The following is a 22085-nucleotide window of genomic DNA, read 5'->3' as shown; positions in this document are numbered from 1 at the left end:
ATCAGTGACCTAGAAAACAGCAGAAATTCAGGCTCTCTTGTGATGCGACATGTGAATTATGTATCACGGGCCCGATTCTGCTCCCGGTCAAGACAATGGAAACAGTATCAATGCCAATATTATGACATTAACCGCCAAGTGGATTTTCCATATTGTGAGCTGCCACTTGACAAAGACCACCTTCACCTCCAGGTGTAAACTGAATTAGGGACAGTGAAGGCAATGTACATGTAAGAGGATGGCTTGGACCAGTCAAGCAAATGGAGCATCCATAATTCTCATCCAGGTGGGGTTTGAACCTCTTTCCCTCCCTCCCCCCAAGAAATATAAAAAAAAAATTTAAACCCAAATCCAGAAGTGAGTATGTTTTAAAGTCAAGAAAGTCAAACGAGTGCTTTATAAAATACAGCGCATGACGTGAGAGAGACAAGGTGGGTGTATTGGACCAACTGCTGTTGGTGAGAGAGACAAGCTTTCGAGCTCTTCCTCAGGTCTACTCCAAAGGCTGCGTCTCTCAGCAAGATAGCAATAAAAGAGATCACCTTGTCTCTCTAATATGCTGGGACCAACACGGCTACACCACCACCGTATATAACAATGTATGTCATGGGCAGTTTAACAGCACATGTTAGGATATGTGATTTAACTCCAGTAGCAACACTGCACTACTGTGTGCATGCATGCATGCAGGCGCGCGCACACACACACACACACGTGTAGGAGGCAAATTACATGGACATGTATTTCCTTATATTAAGCATACAGAACTTTCCATCTTCAAAGCACTTTAATAAATTCTCACTCCCGCGTCCCCCCAACCCCGGTGCATGATCCCCATTTTACCGGTGGTGAACCGGGCACAGAGAAGTGCAGTCACTTGCCCAAGCTCAGGTCAGTGTTAGATGCAAGAAGGATGGTCTTGTTGCTGAAGTGCAGGACTGACTGCCCAATGCTTCTATTCCCAGGTGCCACAGATTCCCGTATGACCCTTGGGCAAGTCCCTTAAGCTCGCCACACCTCAGCTTCCTCCTCCATAGGATATTGCTGACCGACCTCACTGAAGTGCCGAGGCTGAGTTAAGTCACGTTTCCTGTATTCGTTTATTTCAGGGCGACAGATGGAAAAGCCTTATTGGAACATCCTGCCCACAACTATGATCTGGCTCCCAGCCCTGTACTCAGACGTCATCCCGCTCTCCAGCGGAGTCACTTCAGTGATTGCCCGAGAATGAAACATTCAGTGAGCTCTGTACTGCAGCAGAACGCACAGCACTCAGACAGAGGTTTAAGCATCAGCCATCTGTGTAGGTACTGGCTTAATAGGAGAGGGGATTTGTCTTGCAGTAAGGGTAAGAACAGCTCAGCCGTTCTGCTGCCCGAACTGGGAACGAGAATCTAAACAGCAGGTTTATCCCCAATGGCCTGGACTCATTTATTATGAATGGAAACATTGAGGCATTGGCATTCCCTGCATGGGGCCGATCTAAATTAAGCTAACTGGGGTGGGGGGGTTGATCTAACGGAAGATTCCACCTAGAGGAAGCTAACCTCACCAGCCAGGAACATGTTTTCTCACCCCAGGCCGTATCTAGGCATATTCCGAGTCATGCGAGCATGCTGGAGAACGTTGGGGAGGTTCGAGGAGCTGACTGCTAGCTAAGCATAGACCCAGCCCGATACGATCACTTGCTCCAAGGCGCAGTTGCAGAAAAGGGGTGCTGCCAGCTCCCCCTCTTCTATTCAGGGAAGGCAGTGCCTGCCTGGCACTGGGGCCTGTGCCGTGGGACTGATATCCTGCAAGCCTTTCCAGGCGGAGACAATCTCATGGATTTATGATGGCCCTGATTTCTGAATGCCTGTCATTTGCCAGCACTGTCATTTGCCAGCAGAGGGCAATAGTTCAGCCTCCCAGATGTCCCTCCCTTAGGACCTGTCCCTGGGGAGCCTCTCAGCCGAGTATGCTGGCACATGATGCTCCCCAATGGGGTCTGTGGTATCCCCTCTGCTCCCACTGTCCAGCACTTGAGACGGCTCCCCCAGCAATATCAACGCATCTAAGCCCTATGGTTCTGTTGGGGGCGTCCATTGGTTCCTATCAGGCAGCGATAGACCCAGTGCTCCTCTCTCATCACTAATCCAGGCACTATTAGTAACAGGCATTTGAAGCTGGACGAACAAAGTCACAGGGGAAGATGCTCTTGCTCCCATGCCCATTCGAGCTGCTCCTCCACCCCCGGCAGTGGATGTCGGCAGATCACCCTGCCTGCATACATGGGGCGGGGGAGTAGCAGACCAGTGAACAAACAAAGCCATGCAACTTTGAGATGTGAGGCTGTAACGTTTGATCCGTCAGGCAAACCCTTCAGAGTCTGCTCTGCAGCAGCGTCCAGGACAGCTATTCCCAGGGAGCACACAGGGAAAATACAGAGCCTTCCACCATCCTGGACAGGGGCCACATCACACAATGCATGTGAGCAACGGATACAGTGCTGCCACCGTCCAAGCACAGTGGTTTCAGGGCACGCACTTCAGTCTCGAGCTCCCTCCAACCCGTTGGTGGGAGCTACTGGATTTGTGATGAACTAGAAGGGTACCTGTAGGTGCGTGCAGACTCTCCTCAGCACATCGTACACGCTGTCTCGAGAGATCAAGGACACAAAGATGTACTGAAAACAAACAGAGAGAGAAGCAGCAGTGAGAGGCTATCCCTGTTCAGCACATGACATCGGCCCGGAGGCACAGGCTCCTCTCTCTGCTGGGATGCTCAGAGTTAGAACCAACAGCACATTGGAGTTCTGGCTCCTGTTTCACAGTGTGAGCATTTAAACGCTCACCACCATGCTAAGCGCTCTGTTGAGATGCACAGGAGCAGGTTACAAAGAGCTGATGCTGCAGCCAGCCGTGTGGCAGACTCAGCACAGCGTCATGCTGATGGACGTGGGAACAGCTCATTTTGCTAACAGAAGGGCCATCCGCAATGGCATTATGGTTCTGTGCAGGAACACCAGGACTCGGCATCATCCTACTCCCAGAGGAGAGGCAAAAACTCTCATCCCACTCACACTAGTGGCAGTTTTGTCACTGACTTCAGTGGGAGCAATTAGGCCAACACTGGGTACCTTGAAAAACCTACCTTTCAGGTCACTAACAAAACAAATTTAAGGTTTAAGACTAATAGGACTTTGCTTCTATGTACTGTAGAGTGGCTTTCAGTGAGAACTCAACTCTAATGGGTTCTAGAGAGCATGTTTTCAGCCAGCACTAAAATGCAGCCACCTCTGGGGTGGAATATTGGATTATCAGCGCCAGTACTCACTAATCATGGAATCTGGACTCAAAAGGACCTCGAGAGGTCTTCTAGTCCAGTCCTCTGCACTCATGGCAGGACTAAGTATTATCTAGACCATCCATGACAGGTGTTTGTCTAACCTGCTCTTAAAAATCTCCAATGATGGAGATTCCACAACTTCCCTAGGCAATTTATTCCAGTGTTTAACCACTCTGACAGTTAGGGAGTTTTTCCTTGATGTGATTTAAGCCCATTGCTTCTTGTCCTAACCTCAGAGGTTACAAAGAACAATTTTTCTCCCTCCTCTTGTAACAACCTTTTATGTGCTTGAAAACTGTTATCGTGTCCCCCCTTCTCTTTTCCAGACTAAACAAACCCAATTTTTTCTATCTTCCCTCATAAGTCATGTTTTCTAGACCTTTAATCATTTTTGATGCTCTTCTCTGGACTCTCTCCAATTTGTCCACATCTTTCCTGAAATGTGGCACCCAGAACTGGACACAATACTCCAGTTGAGGCCTAATCAGTGCAGAGTAGAACGGAAGAATTACTTCTTGTGTCTTGTCTACAACACTCCTGCTAACACATCCAGAATGATGTTTGCTTTTTTTGCACCAATGTTACACTGTTGACTCATATTTAGCTTGTGATCCACTATGAGCCCCAGATCCCTTTCCAGAGTATTCCTTCCTAGGCAGTCATTTCCCATTTGTAATGTATGCAACTGATTGTTCCTTCCTAAGTGGAGTACTTTGCATTTGTCTTTATTGCACTGAATATAAATGTAGGAAAGGAAATGAAGAATGACTATTTCACTTGCAACTGGGGGGGGGATGTTAGACAGGTCAGAGCTGGGACTCCAGCCAGGATGCTGGGGCTGGTCTCTCTAACTCAAGGAGAAAAGTGAGATAATTAATTAGTCAGAACCATAAATGCCGGCTTCTGATTTTCTAAAGTAAGGGGGGAGCTGGCTGCCGGTGGGTGCTATGCACCTGCAAAAAAAATTTCAGCCCTGGAACACCCACAGAGTTGGCGCCTATGGTCAGAACAGTCAGAGTCTTGGTGTTGAATTTTTCCCCAAAGGTAGAAGCTCCCGCATCACAAGGCCCCAGTGTTGTGTGGGCCATTGGCAGTACTGAAGTCTCCATAGGAAGAGTTCCATCTACTCCACCATTTCCTACTTCAACAGCAGGACAGAACACTGGCCACCGCTTGTATTCTGCATGGTTACCCTCCAAGTGAGGAGCCCTGTTCCTGTGAGAGAGCAGCGCACGGAAATTTACATGACCCTTTTAGAAAGCAGGGTTCTTGCAAAGTTTGCTCGACTGCATAGCAGAACAGAGCATGGAAGGGGAAAAGCGTTCGGTGCGTGCACATAATCAGTGGGAAAATAAGTAAGTAACAATACCATTTTCCTCCAGAGGGCCCAACTTAAAGTCTTATTCCTCCCACTGTTAAAGATGTCACTACCAAGCTGGAATTTCCCAACAAGGGGCTGTTTTCCATACTGCTTAGCTTTGCTCTCACATTTTAGTGCCAGGAGGAGGGGTGTACAGAAGGCTGGCTGTCTCCAGAAGTTCCTTCAGCTTCATCTGTAGCAAAACTCAGAAGCTTAACACCCACTTCAAAGTGTCTGTTCTATTATAGATGTGTCCTCCTCTGCACTCCCCATCCCTTGCACAAACAACGACTTGTTTGCTGATTAAGTGGGGATTTCATTTTTTGAAGCACACGAACATTCCAAACCAGGTTTTTGAGGCTCAGCCTCCCGTTCTCTTCAAGCTGCCATTCCCTATGGGATACCATGCCCAGGACAAGAGCATCTGCAGGCTATACCTGATCTGTCATTCAGAAGAGAAGTGGCTGGATTTAAGCAGAAGCATTAGAGAATTCTGCTCACAAGTTCAGATGAACTGGCTGAGAGTGCGGGAAGGTCACATGCCTCTTGATGTAATTGTTTCAGGATGCTGAGTTCACAAGACTAATACGCAGGGACTTGACAGTGTGAAAGGATTCACGACTAGAAGGGCTGGCACACGGAGTTTTTTTTAAAGTTCAGATTCGACAGTTCAGCAGAAGAATCCCCACGGTTCAATGGCTCTCCATCATCCTTGCCAGTCCCCCCACCCCAAAACCAAATTTAAAAACATCAAAAGGTTTCCATTTTTCAATTCAAAACAATTGTTTGGTTTGAATTTTACTTCAATTTGATTTTGAAAAGGTTAAACTTGAAAGCAAAATGTTCTGTTCAGCCCCCAGCATTGTTAACTGTTTGATTCAGCCACCGGACTGAAAGATCAATTATTTGCACAATTCTGCTCTCAAGTTGTGCTGGTTTGGGCCTTTGGAAGCCGTGGGGAAGAGCTGGCTAAAGCAGTGCTGGGGCCTAGGACATGGCGCTTGTCCCTTCAGTTCAGCAGTGTTCCAAAATCCCAGCATGGGGCTTTGGCTGCCAAGGGGCCAGCTGAGAGGAGACATCATACCAAGGGCCTCATCATCTGTGCTCTTTAATATTCCATGGGACCCTTTGCAGAAGGAGTATTAGCTAGATCTGAACAAAACTCACATAACACAAGACGCTGGGCATAAACCTGGATAAGACCCCCCGTTACTCTTGGGCTAATGGGGTTGGCTGGAAGCCAAGAGGAAGGTAGCCAGGTTCAGCTGGGTTTCACTTTGTGTTCGTCTCAACCACAAAACATAATTCACAGGCAGGGGAGGGTGTGTGTGTGTGAACTGAAAGCAAAGATTCTCCCAGCTGTATTGTCTGCCCTCAGACCCTAGCCAAATTCCAATATGCGAATGACATTCTGCCTCCGCACGCATCCCCTGTGGTTCCAGTTGGGGATGCGAGTCTCCTCTTCGTTTCCTGGCCTAAATTGTGTAGTGTTACTGTAAGCAGTTATGGCGCCAAGTATCAGGGGGTAGCCGTGTTAGTCTGGATCCACAAAAATAACGAGGAGTCCGGTGGCACCTTAAAGACTAACAGATTTATTTGGGCATAAGTTTTCGTGGGTAAAAACCCCCACTTCTTTTTACCCACAAAAGCTTATGCCCAAATAAATCTGTTAGTCTTTAAGGTGCCACCGGACTCATTGTTTTTGTAAGCAGTTAAACAGCTGCCATGCCCGACCCCAGAAGTGGCTGCTGCAATTAAGGCCCATCCTTCATACCTTACTCACACCAACGCTCATTGCTTTCAATGGGTGTTTTCCCTTAAGTATGAAGTGCATGATTGGGTCCATGTTTGCTAAGCATTTGGGGATGGTCTGGAATGAGAGATGCTATGTACATTTAGGGTTATAATAATAGCTGAGTTGCCAGGTCGTCTCAGCAACGCGACACGGAGCAGCTACCCATGCTCCGTCACATCACAATGTGAGATGCAGGGGAGCACCCTAGGGGCCTTCTGTCGGATTAGACTCTCACATGAGACCACAGCACAGCAGCTGAGTGGAAATAAGACCCCCAATCAGTTACCTTTCTGCTGGCATTGGTGGTGATAGCCAGCCCATTGGGCAGCAGCCGGGCCGTTTTGTGCTTTTTTATCAATTGAACCGAGACCACTGGGATAACCACCTGAAATGTAAAACAAACACCAGGTAAACGCACACGTATTATAGGTGGGGATCCAACAGTGAGGAACGAGAGCCACAGAAAAGCCCACGAGGGAGTTGGCAGTTCTGTGTTCCATGCAGGGACTGGAGACTATGCAGTCAATAAGGCATGGGGCCATGCAGGGTATGTTTATGCTGCAATAAAAGACCTGCGGGGGGGGGGGGGGGGGGAGAATCTCAGTGCTCAGACCCGCAGTCCACCAGCCTGAGTCAGCCGACCCAGGCTCTGAGACTTGGTGCCGTGGGTATTCCCCCCCCCCCCCCGCAGTGTAGGCATACCCATGCTGGCCAACGAGGATTAAACATAATACGGAACAGCTGCCTGTTAATGGAGCTCTGTGCACCCAGTGCACTGAATGAGATGGGTGCTTTGGGAAAAGAACAGTATGTGATGGGCAACCTTAATTCTCACATTTCCTAACTTCTGAATGCTTGACTTTGCAACCTTAGTGATGGTTTGTTAACATAGTTCTGTGTGGAATTTCTTTAGAAATACAGTGAGCCAATCTCCATTACATGGATGTCTAATTGCATCCTGTATTTGATAGTAACCTAGGTAACAATCATTGGCTGGGGACATCTTTACATTTACTGAGCAGTATTAAGGATCACCGCACTCCATGTAGTAACCTCGGTTTGAAAAGGTTTTTAGTTTATACATTTTCAATACAATTAACACAAAAAAAGACCATTGTCCAATACCAACAGAGCAGATCTTTGTCTAGGGACCTAGATAAGAGTCCCTGCATTCAAGGGCACAGTTAAAAATAAACCAGGATGTAGTTTCATAGCAGAATAACTTCACTGAAACATGCTCAACTTTGGGAGCTGACTCGCATTCCTTCTATCAGAGATCTGTTTAAATAGGAATATCCGCTGGTATAAATAATTCAGCTGCTCAGCACTGTTTTTAAAGGAAGTCAGTTCTAAAAAAAAAAATTTTAAAAAACCCCACAAAAAAGCTACCTGTCAGCTACAGCATTAATAGTAAAATGTCAAATTACAACTCAAGCAGAGAGTTGAGAGGAAGATTCAGATCTGTTTCAGAATCCTCTAGGAGCCTTTGATCTTGAGGCACTGACAGTTTGAGCCTCTAAAAATATTTGCGGTGTTGAATTAAAAAAGCAACACAAATAAACAATATTTCTATTAAGAAGACTCAGAGGTTACTAGATACGTAGATGGCTCCCCCAGCAATGCATGAAAACCCTCACCCCTGCTTATGGCGGGCTGATTTTGGCACTACAGCATTATTTAACAGCTTAGGGCTGGAGGGAAAATGCATCACTGAGGAGAACATCTGGCAATGTAACCCTTCACTGGGCGCTAGAAGTCGCATCTCATCCTGCTAAGCCAGAACCTGGGCCAGGGGAAGGAATGGTCCAGGGGCTCCCGTCTAAGCTCAATAAAATCTCTCTACAAGTATGTGACAGAATGAGGTAAGGGTCCATTAGGCCCACATGGGACAGAGGTCAGTGCTAGGCAGTGACGGGGAAGGGAGATCACTGCCATATGCTGGCGCTGGTGTTTTGGAATCAAATGTCAGGCCTCTGCCGAAGTGCGGTGGAGAGCAGCCACGCGGCGTTACCTTGATGTCCTTCCCGAAGAGGTTTGCATAGAAGCAGAGCCAGTTGGGGGAGATGTAGAGCCGCCCCTGGATGAGGATGTCTCTCTGGAGCGCACAGGAGCAGACTGTAACACACACAGAGGTAGCACTGGGAGGGGAGGGGAACCCACAGACCTCAGATCCAGCCCCACAGCAAAACCCACAGAGCCCTGTGCGGATGCCATGCCTGGGGACTCCAGCACGTTGCCAGACTCCTGCCCTGAGATGCTGCTAGCTACAGTGCCCTGGACATCCAGACAGGGATTTTCTCCCTTCCCCACATTTTGGGGACATCTGATGTTCATAAAAGCAAGGAACCAATCCCACCGTGCTAAGCACTGTCCCTCACAATTAAAGTGTGTGGCGCGAGGTGGACAAACTCCCAACAGAGCCTAGGCTACGATGATCAAACTCCTCAGCTCCTGACCTCCAGCCGGGACTCGAAGACTGATCTCCAGCATGAAAAAGCTTGTGTGTTAATTTGCATTTGTCACCTTCCTCAGCCTCTGGTCTCAGCCACTGTCTGGTCATCTGGGGAACGGGGAGGGCCGCTGGTCTGACACCAGTGCAGCACCGAGGTTCTGTACAGAAGTCTCTCTACTCCCTGGAGACTGTCTCCACCACTCACCTTTCAAGACACTCTCCTCCGTGGGGATGTCCTTGAACAGCTTGTGGTACTGCGAGTTGTATTTATTTGGTGTCTAGAAATTAAAAAGACAGTCAGGTGGTCAGAGAAGCTACCTGGTGACCTGACTGATACACAGACAAGAAACATCCCCGTCTCCCCCTGAATGGGACCCACCCCAGATCCTCCTGCTCCAGAAGCCTGGGGCCCTGCCACTAGAGCTAAAGAAGAATTGCTGTAAGAGGTACAGGGTCTATAACACAGTGGGGCAGTTCCAATTTTAGCCAGTAGAGAGCAATGGTGCACACTTACACTAGCCAGTTCCCTATAATATTTAGTTCATCTAGGAGATGACAGTCTGAACATTCGTGTGTTGAAACAATTTGGGCACTAAGCCAACCAGGAAGCAAATGTTTGGCCCAACACTTTAGCTTCCTCCATTATTAATGAATATTATTTATTATTTGTATTTCCATAGTGCCTAGGAGACAGACCAGAACCTCATTGTGCTGGGCGCTGTGCATACACAGAACAAAAAGACGGGCCCTGCCTTAAAGAGCCGACAGTTGTAAGCTTGGTCTACATTGCAAACTTATGTTGGTATAGCTACGTTGCTCTGCCCTGAGGAGTTTACAATCTAAGTAGCGTCTTCACTAAGCACCACAGTGGCTGTATGTGTAGACAAGCCCATGCTAGAGACAAGAACTGGCTACAGAGAGACGGGGAAGTACAAGGATGCAATGAGACAATGGGCAATTAATCTAAGAAAATTAAACCCTTCAGGACATACACTGAGCAATATATTTTTGGTGCCTTTTAAAGCACTATGTAACAATGGAAGCAGAATTGAAGAGCATCAACAAAGGTGGAAAGGCGCTGGCCAGGTTTCTGGATCGCACAGCTGGGCCCATTAGCACCCTGGCACCACATTTATGCAATTCCCAAGTTTAAAATGGAATTATGTGCAAGTAGCTCACTGCTCTCTTAGTAAATCTGGTGCAGAGAGAAAACCTCCTGAGGCTGTACAACAAAGAAGATTTTACTCCTTAGATTAAATCCCTTGAACACCCGAGAAGCAGCCTCTCAGTTTTGTCTGGACTGCATCTTACCCATGTGCCAATGTCTGTCAACCGAGCAGACTGCTCCACTGCACTGGCAGGGACAGAAATACAGAGCTGGGTGCAACAAGATCCTGCGGGCACAATAACCCACACACAAGAGGAGTGACACCAGGACGCTACTTAGACTGTTAACTCCACAGGGCAGGGCCTGTCTTTTTGTGTTGGGTTTGTACTGAGCCAAGCATAACGGGGCCATGGTCTATCACTGGGGTCCCTAGCACCACCACAATACAAAGCGACTGCGAAACCATGTGGTAACCCAGGGGACCTTCCTCGAGGCAGATGAGCCATTTGCACAACGCCACCCTCTAGGATTTATTAAGAAGAAATAAACCGAGCCACTCACAAGCGACTCCACCTGCCTGGCTAGGTTCTATAGCTGGCCAATGGGCTCAAAGGCAGCAGAGAGAACCAAGAATCTGCAGAAACACCTGCCCTTCATCCACTGCTAGGAGAACACACCCATCACCACCATCCCATACTGGGCCCTGGCCTACAGCTACACTGACTGACAGCAGTGGTGGAAGGAATCCAGCTGTTGTAGGAGCCACCGCAACCTGCCAGAATGATCTACCCCTGTACATCAGACGTGACACGCGGCAAGAGCCAGATGCACTGTTTGCATCAAGAGATGGTGTCTTCAGCAAGGGTCTAAGCAGGGGTTGAAGTGATAGAATGGGGGGAGCTCCCCCTTCTTTCCCTGGTTAGGTGAGCAGCACTCCCCCATAGGCTCCTTAGCAATGTAATGAAACAACAGCTCCCCCCGACTCCCCGTTTCACTCCACACTGGGACTAATATTCGTTTGTCAAGGCCGCGGGGAACCCTGCCCTCCCTCAGGCAGCCATGGGCCATCTCCTCCATCAACAGCCCCTGCTGATCTGCACTCGACCAGCGAATGCCCGATTGAAGCAGCAGGTGTAGCACCAGCTGGAATTCCAGCAGAGATGACGCCCTCTGAAAGAGCCTGCCACCGCAGAGACAGGCAGTGGAGCCTGAACCAGAGCCGCCCGACCTGGGAACCACCACAAAGAGCCCTTGCAAGGAGCCCTACATGCCCTGGGTTTGGCATATGATCACAGCAACATTGACCCCAGACACAAGGAAAGCTGTCCCTTTAAGAGAGCTGGGGCTCAGCATTACCTGTGCCAAGGTTAGCTCACCTCTCCAGGTGAAGGAAATGACACCAGGACAGGAGCATATGACTAGACACCAGGCCTGCTGGGGAATACAAGGGCAGCCCGAGTTCACTCAGAGAGGCGCTGCTAGTACCAGGGCCGGCGACAACTCTCTACAGCTCCCAGCCAGGCGGCCTGTGAGAGACACCTGCTAGGAGCAGGAAGCCCAGCTAGGAGGGCAGAGAACCTGGGGAGGGGGCTGTCAGCAACTGGAAAGACTTTTGAGCTAGAGGGAGGACTACATGGCTGCTGAAGGACTTGCTGGGCCTGGGGAAGGGGGTTCTGTCTGGTATTCTTTAATAATTAACCACACCCAGAAGGGGAGCAGTATTTTGAAAACACCTAATGTGGTGGCTGGTCTGAAGCGAGATTGGAAGGTAAAATGAGGCGGCAGCAGGGCCCTAAGTCAGACTAGGCAAGTCCTGGCTACACACCCCCAGTGTAGTACTACTTGCAATTACGGATAGATTCTGTTTAAAAAAAACCACCCCCCCCTCCCCCCGCCCAAATAAATAAATAAATAAATAAATGGTAGGTCCATCACAGAAACAAGGAAACCATAGTCCCTGCCCCAGAGAGCTACCATGCCAAGCAAACTGCTTGCTTATTACTGTCATCTTATTATTTTCCTGTATGGTTCCCCCTCAACGGGTAGGAGGTTCCAACGGCATACCTTCCCTACCTCCTGCCTGTAACCCCTCTAGACACTGATGCATACTCTGAATGCTCTTCAGCTTAATTTTTATACATATTTCTGTCTCCACATAGCCAGCCCAACTGCATCAAGTCTGCAGAGGTCACATTGCTCAGGGGTCTAGGAGCATGTAATGAAAACCTCCCGTAATCAAGGCCCTTCTTCTGTTGTTTGTATTTTGTTTAAAATTTCCAAGGAATGTATCGGTGTTCATTGCAAACATTTGAAAAAATGGTGAAAATTGGTGCCAAAAATTAAGGTCCTGGTTTTCTGGGCAAATATCAGGGTTAATACGTGGGATGAGAGGACAAAATAAAAGAGCAACCACGAGAGAGAAGTGAGCCCAGAAGCGGGAGAGGTGGAAGGAGTGAAGGCACCAGCTCCTTGTGTTGCCTCCTCCAACACTTCCACTTCTGGGCCTACTCTAGAGGGAAAGATGGCAGTTCAGTTCCCCGTCCTGGCCAGGTCAATGAGCGCCAGCTCTCCTTCCAGAGCGGGGAGCCACGTCCAGGCAGTTCTGGCCAGGGCCGGCTCTAGGATTTTTGCCGCCCAAAGCAAAAACAATTTTGGCCGCCCCCCCCCCTCCCGTTTTTTAATTACCCCCACCCCCGGCCCCGCCTCAACTCCGCCCCTTCCCCAAATCCCCAGCCCTGCCTCCTCCCCCCAGGCTCTCAAGCCTGGGAGGGAGGGAGGGGGGAGCAGCGGCGCGCGAAACGCTTGGGATCTCCCCCTCCCTCCCAGGTTTGAGAGCCTGGGAGGGAGGGGGAGACTCCGAGTGGCCGCGGCGCGGGCGCCGCTTCTCCCCCTCCCTCCCAGGCTCTCAAGCCTGGGAGGGAGGGCGAGTAGCGGCGCGCGAGCGGCAGCGGAGGTGAGCTAGGGCGGCCGGGGCACATTTTTAGGGGCGGCATTCTGGCACCGGCCATGCTGCCCCTAAAAATGTGCCGCCCCAAGCACCAGCTTGTTTTGCTGGTGCCTAGAGCCGGCCCTGGTTCTGGCACTTCTTTCTGTAAGGACACAAGCACAGATGTATAGGTCCACGCGAGTGTATCTTTCATTACATTGCCTTACTCTAGCAGACAGCCTTGCACTTACACTCAATCTAACTTATTATTTACATAAAAACACCTCTACCTTAAGTAACACACTGGATTTTATTAATATAATCAGTATTTCCATGGACTTGAGTGGTCCAAAGAACGGAGAAAAACGGGGGATGGGGGGAGAAATCGAACAGTAGCTAGAATTTCAGTAAAACACAAAACCAAGGGCAGATGCACGTGGGAATAGTCAAAGCTCTCTCAGCAAACTGCCAAATTCCATTCATTCGTTCTCAGCCACTATGGAGGTAGCTTCCGGGACTGTCCCATCGTTACTGGAAAGCAGAAGCAGCAAGAAAACCTGTGTGCTTACCAAGGGCTGAGCAAACACAGGCATGCAATTACACTCAGCCAAATAAAGAGCGACATTTGAGTGGGAAAGCCCATTCAAAACCAGGACTAAGTCCTGATGGAGGCCAAAGGAGAGTTAATTTTTAACAAGATCAGATTTGTTTCAGAATGAGGAATCACCCGTAATTCGTCTTTCTAAAGAGGGATTAAGGTGCAGCGGGGGGGGGGGGGGGGGGGGGGGGGGGGGGGGGGGAGGGATAGCTCAGTGGTTTGAGCATTGGCCTGCTAAACCCAGGGTTGTGAGTTCAATCCTTGAGGGGGCCACTTAGGGATCTGGGGCAAAATTAGTACTTGGTCCTGCTAGTGAAGGCAGGGGGCTGGACTCAATGACCTTTCAAGCTCCCTTCCAGTTCTAGGAGATAGGATATCTCCAAAAAATTTAAATTTATTTAAAGTGGCACCAGGGAGGGTCACTCTGCAGGCAGGCTCCACCCCGGCGGTCGGGATCACATACTAAATGCAGCTCTTGGAGTCAGCTGGTGCAACCCTGCCGACTTCAACCATCTGAGACCTGCCCCGCCAGCGCTGAACTTAGCTTAGAGGAGAGGCCCCTTCTTCCATCAGATGAGGGGCTTCCTTCCTCTTCTCTCCTTGTTGTCCTGCCCTGGGCCATGCCTTCCATTACGGGACCCCTTCCCTCTGCCTGCCATGTCCAGCATTCATCCGCCTTTACAAAAGCTAACAGGAAAAGCCACAGCAGTAACTCATGGCCAAGCCTGAGGTTCCATTGAGCACCCAATGTGGACATGACACACACACACCTTCCTGCAGAAAGCTCCTTTCCACATACAGCCCCAGAGGTCAATCACTGCAGCATGTCAGACAACCTGCCAGGAGGCGGCAGACGCACATAATGCATCACCTGTCCCTCCCGTGGCCTTGTTAGCATTCAGCTGCGCACCATCTTTGACAAATAAGGAAGCCCAGGGCCCAGATCACAGACTGCGCTGTACCTGATCTAGACGAGAAAGTGGAGAGAAATTATTTGATTCATATTGTGTTAAAATGGCAATACAGCCTCACCTCAACCAGCAAAGCTTTTGGCCAGAGAATACAGAGAATAATCAACACCAGTGGTTATGAAGCTTGAACAATATACTGATGTGTCATTTTAGGACCTTTTTCCATAAGACTGAACGAAAAGGGAAGAGAAAATGGTGCGATTCCAGGGCTGTGCGTGCCATGCTCCCTGCTCTGTTGGCACAAGGCTGAGATGAGCAGTTTATTACCAAACACATTTGGAGTCAGTCAACCAAAGCTGGAGCTTAAAACACATTTGCTGAGCAATGTGGTGCTCCGAGGACCTCACTTGTCATGTATTATTTAGCAGCACTAAGGAGTCAGCTGTCAAACAAACACTAATCCAGCACCAGCAGTTACAAGGCATCAATGGAAAGACAGAAGCGTTAACCTGCACACGTGTGGCCCAACACTCATCTGCCTTCCCCAGAAGAAAGCTGGCTACCCTGCAGCAGACAAAAGGCAGCTCACAGCCAGAGGATCGCTGCTGTCAGGCCACCCTGCCAGATATCCAGGATAATGAGGAAAGCACCATCAAGGAGTTAACGTACTACAACATTCCAATGCTACTTTAGGGCACTTATATCAGCACTGTGCATTTCAGCAGTTTCACTAACAAACTCTAACCATTCTCCACAATGCCCAAATCTGCTATTAGGTACAGCCTATATAGTGCTGAGTGGGTGTGCCAGGAGAGTTCCCGGCTCAGCCTCCGGCTGCCTCTAAATGTAGCTATCACAAGGTTCCTTCTGCCATGTGGTCTGGCAAGATCTCACGCCATGAAGATTCTGACCTGCAGTAGATAGCAGGGTATGCTTGCCATGAGCTTCCTTCAACTGGGACTGAGGCAAACTGCTAATTAGGGGATCTCTATTTTGGACTAGAGAGGCCATAATGCACCACTAGAGGGGACCTGACCCATTTCTGGCTACAACTTCTGTTCAAAAGCTCTGCTTATATAAGGAGTCCTTTACCTTTAGAGATGCTGGAGAAAGCTTGCATCCCATAGAACCCTGGCTTCACAAATCTCCTACCACATTACACTGTTACAGAACGACTCAACGCTGGCACCTTTCCCTCCACCTCCCTTCTTATCCCTTTACTTCTCCTCCCCAATCTACAGGAAAGGCTAACTGCAGAGATCACCCTGACTTGCTTTCTTTACCTGCAGTGACTTAACACCCCTGCTTGCTCTCTCACAACTCCACATGCAAACCAGCCGCCTGCCCCTGTTGGCTCAGTCAGCTATTCGTATCACAGCAATGTGTCAGCTGGTATTTCTCCTCTATCAAGCAACATCTTGGTGTCAGTTACATTCACTATACACTGTGGGTTCAGACCAATAAGCAGCTTTTTAAAACTATTCTCTTTAGTATTGAGAAAGATAAGTTCAGCAAGTTATGAGGGATAGGTGGGGAGCCCCCAGGCCCATGTGTTTGACCCCCACAGTGCTATGGGGTGAGCGAGAGCAGGAACCTAGGTTAGCTTGATCCAACAACTCTGCCTCTAAAGACATGGCTCAAAGTTTATCCACATACTGTGCCAGCGACACACCATCATGTACGTTTTCTAATGGGACAGACGTGACCAAGCAGCAGTCTGAGATGCACTCTCGCCAGATCTCATTGCCCTTTGAGCCAATACAATTATCTCAGATTTAGTGCAATTTTATCACCACTTTATTTAATCAACTGATACTATACAGGCTTAAAACGGAGCACCGGGGAGAGAGGAGTTAACACCCACAGTGCGTCTAAGCTGCAATAAAAGACCTGCAGCACGGCTGGCACAGGTCAGCTGACTCTGGTTTGTGCGGCTCCAGCTGTTGGGCTAAAAATCACATAGAGACGTTCAGCCTTGGGCTGGAGTCTGGGCTCTAAAGCCCCTCAAGGGGGGGGGGGGGGGGAAGGGTCTCAAGCTCAAATGTTTACACTTCTATTTTTAGCGGCTGACCCAGGCTCAGAGTTGGTGCAGCGGGTTTTTTATTGCAGTGTAGACATACACCCAGCCATTTACCTACCACAGACCGGGCCTGGAAGAGATTAAAAGACATAAGGAGGAGCTGTGACCAACACTATGGCTTAAAACAAACTTCCTGCTCCCACTGGGATTTCCCCTACATACGAGTGTATTGCTTCCTCTTCTTGAATATGCAGAGATAACCTGCTTTGAGTGGCTAAAATGCTTAAAATGAGGCTGAGAGGCCAAAGGCGAACTACCTGTGGTCTCTGAGGCAATATACACAATGCCTCAATGATATCAAAGTGTCATGGTCTCTTACGAATGTCCACCTTGCTCAATAGGAGTTCTAAGTGCTGTCCAAACGCTGCGGATGTGAATAACTCATATTCTGGAGCGGATTCCCCACCTTGAGCCACAGCACAGGTATAGGGCCTCCATTTGTTTGCAAAGTGATGAAGTGCTACTGCAGGTATTTAGACTCATTAAGCCTACAGCAGAGTAGCTCAGGGCATTGGTAAAGATTTGTTTCCCCGTCCTACACAGACAGCTGAATTACTGAAATGGCTCTATGTGTACACGTATACACACACACACACACACACACACACACACACACACACACACACACACAGTACAGGGTAAACTTATAGATCACAAACTAAATATACTGTGACTCCATGCTAACAAGTGAGCATTGTGTCAAAAAGCAGACATCACCGAGAAAGGCAGACAGCTGCATGTGAGCAGGAGACCCTGTAATTACAGGGCAGGGGCTACACACAGACCCTCTGTCCAGAGGCTTTTCCCCTCAGGAGCCAGTCACACTGCTGTTTTGATAGGGATTAGACCCCTATGTTACAGTGTGATGCATATTCCATAGCTAAGAGATGGCCAGCCTAGTGATGCTTTCCATTGTACATTCCCATTGATGCAGAAATGGGTCTCTGACTTTCCGGCTCTCATGCTCTGTAACACTGCCAATAAACACAGACTGTGCTGCAATGAAACTGAACTGGATGTCCGGCCGAGTGGAGGCAGCTCCCGCACTCTTGGAGAGAGGTCACGTTAATGACAGGGGCTGCAGAGGAAGGTCCACCAGCTCCAGGCACAGAAACGGCTGTGGTCTCTTGGAAGTGGGCCGTGGTGCAATGGGCTATCCCAGGCACAAAGAGGGTTCTGTGATAGACAAGGCTGTCAGTGCACACAGACTAGCTCACAGTCTTGTTGTCAGGCCGTATTCTGCATGCCTTAGAGGAGCAGCCACTTGAATGACCTTCTAGGCCTCTAGTCCTTCCAGAGTAAGGTCAAAGGTTTCATTCTCTCCCCTCCCCATGTGCAGAAATTGGTAATGGCAGGAAAAGGGACTGGCAGTGGAAATACATAGCCTCCTGGATTTGTAAAGGTGGAAGATATAAGCGGGCAGGGGGAGGGGGGATGAGAAGAGGACATACACCTGGGCCTGCTCATGCCAAGGGAAAGGATGCGGCGGGTGCAGCAAAAGAAGTTGTGGAGGGAGGAGATTCCCAACTGGGGCTGAGACTATGGAATCCAGGAGGTGCAGCAGATGGCAGGGTTGGGCCTCAGAGGGGCAGCAGAACCTCTAAAGACAGCATCCCCACCGCGTAGCAGGATTGGCCCCAGACCCTGCTCCCCGTACAGTGCTCGCAGAGCAATCAGCATGCCCAGAGCAGGAGTTCCTGTCCAGTGATCAGCGCTCAGTTTAAGGCACTGCAGAGCCTCTTGGTGCCTTAAGCTGAGCCCACAGAGGTGCCGTTGCCCAATACTGACCCAGACTGGCAACAAGACAGTAAACACTTATCTTCACATAGCCACCAATCACATGGCAGCCATCAGCTGGGAGGCTGAAGTAACAGTTCAAATGCACCACAGGCAGCGTTTCTCCCCGACTCACCGCTTCTCTGAGACATTTCTTTATTTCTTCATCCTTCAGAGCTTCATTCAGATGCAAACTGCGAGACAGAGAGATCCTAGTCAAGTGAAAAGCCATCTATTGGACACCCCACCCCTCTCCCCAAAGCAGATACGACAGAGGTATACAACATAATGAATGGTGCTGAGAACACAGCCTGGGGCGGTTAATAAGAGGGCCCTTGAAATTAAAAGTGAGGAAGTACCTAAGCAATAGGAGCTTCCTACCCTCTCAGGCCCCTGGTCCCTTACGCACACAGTATAATTAACCTGTGAAACTAGTTGCTGCAGGAGACAAACAAGTAGCTCAGGGGAATAGAATTGGACATTTATATGAGTCATCTGCAGTGACGCTAGCCAGGGTAACAGATATAATTGGTGTAAATGCTTGCATTTCAGGATATACGCTGAACACTAGCTGGAGTCAGGTAGGAATCTTCCTCTCATGGTTCAGTAGTGGACAATTTAAGGTGTTATGCCAGGAAGCAGGTGTAAACCATCCGGCACTGGCCACCGCCAGACAGGACACCTGGAGTAGATGCACCCTCTGTGCGATGGGATATAAATTTTTATATTCACCCCACTTTGGGGGCTGCAAGCTACAAGTGGCCTTGGGACCCTACCCTAGATCACAGCGAGGGACCCAGCAGCAGTTCAAGGGAATTACTTGGTATGTTTAGCATCCAACCCTTAACTGCTAATGTGGGATTCTCCTGTGAAAGGCTGGCAAGAGCTTCCTACCTGCTGGGTTTCATTTCACACTCCAGGGCCAGCTGTGATTGTTGATAGAACTTGGCACACAAGGAGAAGGGCAAATATTTGGCAGGAAACACCAGGCCCAGCCTAGTTTAATAGGATTTCTCAGCCCTTCACTGATCCCCCGCAGAGCACACTGGAGTCATGCAAAAAGTGTATTTAGAAGGCCCTACTCCAGCTATGAATGTTGGGAGAAAGCTCCTTCACTGCAGCAGTCAACGCAGCCAGGCCAGACAGCCCTAAAGACTTAGGCCAGGAGCTCTGTGCTCAGCACGCTGCTGCTCTGACATGCAGGAAGGTGGCTGCGTCCCTGGGAGAGGGAGAGATCAGAAGAGGTTATGTGGTCACACTGTGGGAGGTATGCTGCACAGAGGGCCAGCACATCTCAGGGGAAGCTGTTCACAACCAGTACTTAAAATAAAAACCCACCCTGTGCATGTCAGAGAACTAATTAGCTGATCACAACCAACATGGTTCCAGACTTTAATCTGTCATCAGATCCTACAAATCCAAACCATTTCAGAGCTCACCTGCCATCCAGGGCATCCAAGCTCTTCTCCTTATGAGACACCTCCAGTTTCTCCTGGCTGTGCATGAGCTCAGAGCTCTTCAGGGAAGCTGCTTTTTCATGCACCGGCTTCGTGCTGCAGACAGACACAATAAAACAGGAAGTTTGTTAGTTCACCAGCGACGCGGGTTGGGGGGCAGCGGCATTAGCTATGGCAGATAGGCCTCTAATTCTATAGCTTTCAAATCCCATTGGCACAGGGAGGTTTTCAGCATTTCAAACCACTTCCATTGGCAGCCGAAGTATTTTGCTCTGCTGCATGCAGCTGCTGCTGGAATTATATGCAGAAGAATTAAGGCTGCTGCCAGACCCAAGCTTTGGACTTCCTATAAGTTTGCAGCAGGCCTGTGAAATCTCTTGCCCTGTTGGCTTGCTAAAACGAATAGCAGGAGAGGGGAAAGAGCTGGAGGAAGGGAGCTGGCTGTTAGGAGAGTGTTTGAACTTGTAGAAAAGCTTATGTGGAGATGGTCTTTATAACTACAACGTGAAACAAGAGCTCCAGGCAACAGAGACCGCACCAGGCACCTTTCTTTGGAGCTCAGTGGAGACTTAACTTTTGGCTCTTATTGGAGGGAAATGACCTTTGAGAGAAATGCTGTGGGCCAGCTCCCCAGCTGGTGTCAATAAGCAAGCATAGTTCCACAGAAGTCAATGAAGCTACGCTGGCTCACGCCGGCTCACGCCATCTGAAGATCTAGCCTGTTTCACAGATAGCTGGGTCACTTTTACAGCTCTTTCGAGACAGCCCAGCTGCTATCCAAGCTGTCAATTCACTTGGTACCAGAGGAGAGGTTGAGATTTACCCCTCCCACCACTGCCTATTTTTTAGGTTTTTTGCATTTTATTGACACGACGGAGGGGGACGAAGCACATCTGTTTGACCAGAGAACTGAGGGACACTCTGATGCAGTAAGGAGTGGCTGTGACACATACATCTCTGCTTGAATGTAAGGTTTCCTTTGGGGATGAATTTCTCACCCAGCTGCAAGCTCCTATAAATCACCCAAACCACTAGCAATACCAGCCCCATCTACTGTTCCATGCCTCCGGTCTCAGGCCGAACGCAAAGTAAAACAAACCGCTGCCTTCCCAGACACCAGAGCATCATTTCCAGCAACACCCACCCTCTGCTGTAAGCAGCAGCTGCCTCCTGTTCAAGTTTCTTATCTGCTATAACCAGGCTTATCAAGCAGAAGTGCAAAGCATGAAGCAGTTACCAAACCAAAAGCAAACACTGTCCCAGGGCTGCCCGCAAAGGGTTATCACCGGAGGCCAGAGAGAGGACACTTCCTCTTTGTAGGGCTGGATAGTGCAGTGGAGTCTGGGTTCCTCGCTGCGACAAGGAAATCAACCAGACAGAGGCTAGAAAGGACCACACACAACACAGGAACAGCACGGAAGCAGGTGATGAATTAAAGACACCGAGAGTGGGACTAACAAAGTGGAGCTGGGGAGGCAGCGGTTCAGGCAATGCTAAGGAAGGACGCTTCGCCAGGAGCCCTGTCAGGCAACTTAGATGTGTGTCTGCACCACAAAAATCCAGTTGTGATCACGGTGGGTATAACAGGCCAGGGAAGGCTTGCGCTCTTTCCCCAAGGCCCCCACTGCTGCTGCCTGCACCTCCTCCACTCCACAGGTCCTTGCTGCTTGCCACGTCCCTCCTCCTCAGGGACAGGGGAGTGAGGAGGGATGTGGAGAGCCAGCAGTTTGACTGGGGGAGGGCCTTCAGGGGCCAGTGGCTCGGGGGGGGTTGGCAGCTTGGTCCGGCGCTGGGGGAGGGGGGGCTGGCAGCTCAGGATGGCGCTGGTGGGGGGGGCTGACCCGGCACTTGGGAGGCCGGTGGCTTGGCTGTGAGGGTCGTCAGAGGCAGGAGGGCCGGTGGCTCGGCGTGGTGCTGGGGCCGGCAGATCAGCCTGATCATAGAATATCAGGGTTAGAAGGGACCTCAGGAGATCATCTAGTCCAACCCCCTGCTCAAAGCAGGACCAATCCCCAGACAGATTTTTGGCCCCGATCCCTAAATGGCCCCCTCAAGGATTGAACTCACAACCCTGGGTTTAGCAGGCCAATGCTCAAACCACTGTGCTATCCCTCTGCTTGGGGTGGGAGCGGTACATCGGGGGAGGTGGCTTGGCCCTGTGTGGCTGGGGCGGGTGGACCAGGGCTCCTCCAGTTGCAGGGGGGCCCCCCTCAGGGCATCTCCTGTTAGGGAGGTGGGAATTTGGGGTTCTGGCATGTAGGCAGGGGCCCTTGGACAGAAGGGGCGCGGCCGGTG

The 22085-nt window shown here is 49.8% G+C and overlaps 1 protein-coding gene across 2 annotated transcripts in view; it reads right to left on the bottom strand.

Moving 5' to 3' along the window:
* The window catches only part of GRAMD2A (GRAM domain containing 2A), an 84159-nt gene that overhangs the window by 22899 nt on the left and 39175 nt on the right, over positions 1-22085 (bottom strand). For both annotated transcript variants that reach the window (XR_010561718.1, XM_065412173.1), the window contains exons 2-7: positions 19773-19886; positions 18470-18527; positions 9140-9212; positions 8494-8597; positions 6769-6867; positions 2594-2665 (exon numbers count right to left, since the gene is read on the bottom strand). Coding sequence is in view for 1 of the 2 variants with exons in the window: in XM_065412173.1 (XP_065268245.1) it covers positions 2594-2665; positions 6769-6867; positions 8494-8597; positions 9140-9212; positions 18470-18527; positions 19773-19886 (520 nt within the window). In the remaining variant the exon portion in view is untranslated. The remainder of the gene's footprint in view (positions 1-2593; positions 2666-6768; positions 6868-8493; positions 8598-9139; positions 9213-18469; positions 18528-19772; positions 19887-22085) is intronic.

This window comes from Emys orbicularis, chromosome 10, assembly GCF_028017835.1.
Source record: "Emys orbicularis isolate rEmyOrb1 chromosome 10, rEmyOrb1.hap1, whole genome shotgun sequence".
Taxonomy (NCBI): Eukaryota; Metazoa; Chordata; order Testudines; family Emydidae; genus Emys; species Emys orbicularis.
Note: the sequence above shows the minus strand (reverse complement) of the source record. Positions and strands in the feature narration are given on the sequence as shown.